The 6482-nt window shown below is 34.2% G+C and overlaps 1 protein-coding gene across 1 annotated transcript; it reads right to left on the reverse strand.

The window, feature by feature from the left end:
• Window positions 1-3497, reverse strand: LOC115715947 (phospholipase A1-IIgamma). The gene is made up of 2 exons (XM_030644627.2): window positions 2796-3497; window positions 1-797 (listed from the first exon to the last, which is right to left on the reverse strand). The coding sequence occupies exons 1-2, from the start codon at window positions 3363-3365 to the stop codon at window positions 168-170; spliced, it is 1200 nt and encodes a 399-aa protein (XP_030500487.2). The 5' UTR covers window positions 3366-3497; the 3' UTR covers window positions 1-167.
• Between the last annotated feature and the right edge of the window lie 2985 nt (window positions 3498-6482).

The raw sequence follows: 6482 nt of genomic DNA on the forward strand, positions 1-6482 counted from the left end.
TAATATTAATACAATGATTTATTAATATAAAAGTAGTCTCACAAAATACATAAGCTGAATTAAAGAAATGCAGAATGCCACACACAATAGATAATAAAGCATCAAATATTATATATTAATTTTTGGGATGTAAACCATAACAATGACGTAGCTAGGTAGCTAGCTAGCTAGGGCTTGAATCCATGGTTCTGGTCATCCATCTCACGATCCATGAGCACCCAAGACCCATCATCCAACTGAATCATACCCTTGTTTTTCTCGACCCCCCATAAGCTCGTCACGAGTAATTCATCCTTCAAACCATCCAATCTCTTATTCACTAGTTTGATATCACGATCCACTTCCAACTTGAACCCTCCAGCACTGCCTTGGGTTCCGGCAACGCCATGCAAGTAAACCTCAAGCTGGTGTACGATTCTTTTGGCTTCTTTCAAGTACGGCGACAAAAAGGTGTCGATGACAAGCTCCTGTCCGACTTCGACGTAGTCGCGAAAAATTCCTGGCAGTGGCGAGTGAGGGACGAGGTCACACTTATTTGTCACGCGCAGGACGTGAAGGTTGTGGAGGTTGGAGAAGGTGGCCTTGAAACCATGGTTTCCAAAGCGCGGACTGGCTAGAACAATGGCCGTGACCGGGAAGGCCTTCTCAAGGTTTCCCGTCGGCTTGTTATAGTCATTGTATACAACATCAGTGGCGGCAAGAGTGGCTATTGCTGCGCCCATGCTGTGTCCGGTGAAGGTAATACTCACTTCTTCATCCTTGTATTCATCTACCAACTCTCTAATCTCACCCAGAATCTGATCATTATCATATATTTATTATTATATATTGATAACCCAATTAAAGAAAAATTTTATTTCTCACTTTAAGTTTAATTAGGGTTTTTACTCAATCTACATTGATTAACTTTCAAATGTTACATTTTTAGTACTGTTTTACATTTTTAAGTTTATGGTTTTGTGGCCTCCCTTTTATAATTAGTTAGCAAAATGTGTTATTTATTAAATTAAAATATACAAGGTACATTTTAATAATAAAACGATCATTTGCCATGAACAAATTATAGTAATAAAATAGGTTTGATGAAAAATAGTAATTAAAAATAAAATAATTAATATTAGATAGATAAAAGTATGTGTATATACAGTATTTGATAGGAATGTCAATGGGGCGGGTCGAATCTGATCTGACTATGATCCGACCTGATCCACATCATGTACGGATCTGCCCCGCCCCGCCCCGCCCCACTGGATCAGATACTTAGATCTGATTAGATCCGACCCGGGCCTTATACGGATCAGATCAGATCCGACCCGACTATTTTTTTTTAAAGAATTTTCATATTAACTTATATTTTTATATCCATTTTAATTTTATATCAATGGGTCCGGGTCACGGGTCCGAGTCTGGGTTTGGGTCCGGGTTCCGGGGTCCGGGGTCCGAGTCCAGGTCGAGGTCCAAGTTCGGGTCCCGGGTTTGAGTTCGGGTCTCGGGTCCGGGTATGGGTTCGGGGTCCTGGGTTCGGGACCCGGGTCCGGGTCCCAGGTCTGGGTTAGGGTCTGGGTCCCGGTCCAAGTCCGGGCTGGGTCTGGGTCTGGGTTCGGGTCCAGGTCTGGGGTCCCAGGTCCCAGGTCCGGGTCTCGGGTCCGAGTCCCGGGTGGGGGCCGGGTCTGGTTCCGGGTCTCGGGTCCCGGTCCGAGACCGGGTCCAGGTCTCGGGTCCTGGTCTGGGTTAGGGTCAGGGTTAGGGTCCGGGTTCGGGTTCGGGTCTGGGTCCTGGGTCTGGGTCTGGGTCTGGGTCCGAGTCTGGGTCTGGGTCCGGGTCTCGTGTCTCGGGTCCCGGTCCCGGTTCGAGTTTGGGTTCGGGTCTTGGTCCGGGTCTGGGTTCGAGTTTGGGTCCGGGTCCCAGGTCTGGGTTAGGGTCTGGGTCCCGATCCGAGTCCGGGCTGGGTCTGGGTCCGGGTTCGGGTCCAGGTCTGGGGTCCCAGGTCCCAGGTCCGAGTCCCGGGTCTGAGTCCCGGGTGGGTCCGGGTCTGGTTCCGGGTCTCGGGTCCCAGTCCGAGACCGGGTCCAGGTCTCGGGTCCTGGTCTGGGTTAGGGTCAGGGTTAGGGTCCAGGTTCGGTTCGGGTCTGGGTCCTGGGTCTGGGTCTGGGTCTGGGTCCGGGTCTCGTGTCCCGGGTCCCGGTCCCGGTTCGAGTTTGGGTTCGGGTCTCGGTCCGGGTCTGGGTCCGAGTCTGGGTCCGGGTCCGAGTCCAGGTTCCAAGGGATCTGAGTCTTGAATTAAGTTTTTTTTAAAATAAATTGAAATCAGGTCGGATTAGATCCGATCCAGAAAAAAATTAGGCGGGGCGGAGCGGATTTGATCCAAGATCCAATAAGTATCCGAATGTTTCGAATCAGAAGTGATCCGTCAGATCGGAGCTCTAACCCGCTCCAATTAAATGGATCTTTTTGACATGCCTAGTATTTGATAAACGATGAGTAGTGTTTTATTATTGGTTAGTAATATTATATTTCATAAAAACTATTACTTTAAATTATATAAGAGTACCCAAAACTTAATTTTTCTTTTGGACGTAACCTTTTCTTTTAGTATTTCTCAGGTATATATATATCCTAAATTTTTCAATGGGATTAATTAATTATTCAAAAATTAGGATTATTTAAGTACTTAATTTGATAACAAAATTATATGAGGGATTGATAAGGTATAATTAATTATGATAGACTAATAAGGTAACTAATATTTATATATATATACATATAGAGAGAGATATGTATAATACATATTATACCTGGTCTCTGCAGCTGTTGGAATTGTAAGTAGAACCAGGTTCAGAAGAAGTGTAATACAAGTAAAAACCTTCATGCACCTTAGGATCATTCTTGCTTCCAAGTATCTGCGAAGCAGAAACTAAATTACATTTGGCATCAATACCATACTCAATCTCTGGCATCGTTCCCCTAAGCGACACCAAAATATCCCTTCTCCCCAACACCTCCTTTCCTTCATCAGTCGTCACAGCCACAAACCCCAGCCACTCTGAGTTGCCCGCCACCGCGTTGGGAGGCGAAGATGTACCCATGAATGCAGTGGAGGCGTAGACGTACTTCTTCACCTCATACTTGAAAGGATTATTCCCACTCTCTAACCCAACCTTTGAGAAGAGGTTTCTCATGGAGTACCTACAAAGGCCGTAGTTATCCGATTTGGACTCTTCAATGAAGGAATCCACCACAGCCTGGACCCTCTCTCCGTAATGAATTATGTAGCGGCGGAGGTCAGAGTCGAGAGGGTCAAGAAGACCCTCCCACTCTCCCTCACCGCTAAGAGCTCTCCACCTTTTTCCGATGTTTCCGGCCATTTTTGTGTAGCTAGCTAAAAGATAAAATAACAATAATAATTATATGTGGAGTGATGTTTTTTCTTTTTTTGGTAGTGTGTAGAGGTGAATCTAAACCATCTTCTATTTATAAATAATTCTTTCTTGTTTTCATGAATGGCTCATTTTACACGTTGATATTTGATAGTGACAAAAGTAGGCCCTAGCTAGGCGTTGTTGTTAGTAATTTACAACATGACAGTGATCGATTTTACTACAGATAGTAGATGTGTAACTAATTGTGTCAACTATAATATAATCAAATAAGACACATATATGTATGTATTTCTAGTTCAAATAAATAGGATTTTTACTCTAATTAAATTTGATAGAATTTTATCAACTGATTATTGTAAAAAATTCTCACGAAACTTTGAAGATAATTACAAATTTAATTGCCTCTCGTTTATCTTTGCAAACAGTTTCTTCATGTAACAATGAGCCCAATTCTACTGTCATTCAAGAGTTCAAACAAAAAAAATAATAATTAATATATCAATATATATGTATAAAGGAGAGATATGAAGCGGTAACGTGAGACTCCAATTTTTTTTTTTAAAATTAATAACATTATTTGTTTTCTTCTTAATTCTCTTATTTTTTTTTTTAATTTTTTTATTAAGTTTATAAATATTATTGATTATTTAATTAAGAAAATATAAACATAAATTTTTTTTAAAAAAATCTATACCTATTCTTTTAAAGCCACATGTATATTTATATATACTAGGTGAATGTACGTGCCGAGCCACGTATTGCTAGTTTCATTTAAGATTTTGAACATATTTTATTTTTAAAGATTACAAATCTTTTGTTTGAAAAAATTAAATATTTATATTTGAAAATTATTTAATAATGTATTAAAAATAATATTAGTGTAATTATAAAATTGTAAATAAATTTATTATTGGAGTAGTAGATTATTTTATTTAGTTCTTTATTTAACATAGTATTGTAATGTAAGTTTATATCTATAAATATTCTCTAAAGTGTTAATATTATATGAACATCTGCATTTATAAAGTTAAAAAGTGGGTCAATGACAGAAGTGGTATATCTGCAATCACACAAAGATAGAAGTGGTATTTCTGCTAAACCATGACACTTGAATCATCGGGGCGAATTAACACCAACCAATAAGAAAGAAAAAAAAAACAGAGAACGGTTTCAAGGTGGAGTATTGTGTTTAATATATGAGTTTGCACGATCAGATTTAGAACAATTATAAATAACGAGAAAGTAGATACATAATTAAATCTAATCAAATTTAAATTTAAATGGTATATGATTTAGATATTTTTAATTAATCTATTTAATATTTAATAATTATTTAGTCAAAAAAATATCTACAAACATCATAGTGAAAAAAATAATAACAATAAAAAGAAATAGTTATCCTTATATGATAGAAAAATAGAAAAATTAAATTTTATCATCAATTAAAATTAATAATTATACCTGTATAATCAATAGGTTAAAATAAAGAGTAATGACTTATATTATAGATAGATATATAAATTATGGAGTGCAGCCAAAAATTTCTTCACATTAGAATAGAAAAGAAATTAATAAAGCAATTAAAAAGAATAACATCACATTATGCATCGGAATCAAAAAAAATAAAAAAAAAATTATTAATATTCTCCCAAGATAGATTTGTTAGAGAGATATGTGGCTAAGATGATTTTTTTAATTTAAAAAAAGATTATTAATATTTATAAGATTGTTTAATTTTTTGAGTTTAATTATTGGGTTTATTTGTTAACGGGATATCAAACCTAATCGGAAATGTCGTTAGATAGGCACTTTTAATATATAAAGATATAGAAATTCTTTTTACATAAATATAAAGAATAAAATTCATATGTATTCTTTTAAAGTTACATATATTTATATATATATATATATATAAAATATACTTCTTTATGGGTATTATAAATATTAATTTTAAAAATATCAAACCATCGAATTTTGATCTAATAACGAATAATGAAATCACAAATTTAAATTTATATGCTTAATTTAACTACTTAATTAAAAAAATATTAAAAAATATATATCTTTTTTTACACTATATCAAAAATATGTTCATACAAAAATAAACTCAAACTCAACTTTTTCTTTTCTTATTTTTCTTGTTAAAAAACTTTTTTTTTTTAATTTTTTTTACCTATGGAACAATCTCAGCCCATATGATATAAAAATTGGAGATTTTTTTAATTAGATAGAAAAATTAAACATAAAAACTCAAAATTTTCTAATTTTATACCCATTCATGGGTAATTCCCATTAAGAGTGCACCCCTAATTTTGTAAAAATGAGAATTTTTTCTAATTAAATAGAAAAATTAATTTTAAAAACTCTATTTTTTCTAATATTACCTATTCATGGGTAATACCCATTAAAAGTACATCCAATTTTATAAAAATGAGAATTTTTTCTAATTAAATAGAAAAATTAAGCATAATAAAAACTCCATTTTTTTTTAATATTACCTATGAATGGATAATACCTGCATCTATATATAATTGTAAGCTTATAGTAGTACGTGGTATTTTATTCTAGATGCAACATATATATATATCTTTATATATTAAAAGTGCCTATCTAACAACATTTCTTGGTTTAACATTCTTGGTTTAACAGAATATACTTAAAAATAAAAGAATATTCTGTTAAATTTAACGATTAGGTTTGATCTCCCGTTAAAAAATAAACCCAATAATTAAACCCAAAAAATTAAACAATCTTTTAAATAAACAATCTTTTAAATATTAATAATCTCTTTTTAAATTAAAAAAATCATCTTAGCCACATATCTCTCTAACAAGAATATTAATAATTTTTTTATTTATTTTTTAAAAAAGAAAAATATAGATAAAATATCTAGAAAAAATAATATAAAAGAAGATTGATTGTGTTGGCTTAGAGATTTTTGGGCTTGGGCTTAAAAAAATAATTAAAAAAAAAGATGAAATGGGCTGTAATTAGTATTTACCTTATATGTTTGTGCTTATTTTTAGTTTTATTTTTAATTTTACCACCAAGAGGAGAAGGTTGAAAAATATTAGAATATGAAAATATTATTGGTGCTTATTA

This window comes from Cannabis sativa, chromosome 5 (genome assembly GCF_029168945.1).
Source record: "Cannabis sativa cultivar Pink pepper isolate KNU-18-1 chromosome 5, ASM2916894v1, whole genome shotgun sequence".
Lineage (NCBI taxonomy): Eukaryota > Viridiplantae > Streptophyta > Magnoliopsida > Rosales > Cannabaceae > Cannabis > Cannabis sativa.

Coding starts and splice junctions, on each gene's coding strand:
- LOC115715947 (XM_030644627.2), bottom strand. CDS start 3,365: ATGGCCGGAAACATCGGAAAAAGGTGGAGAGCTCTTAGCGGTGAGGGA. Junction 798..2,795: donor CCAACAGCTGCAGAGACCAG/GTATAATATGTA, acceptor GATAATGATCAG/ATTCTGGGTGAGATTAGAGA.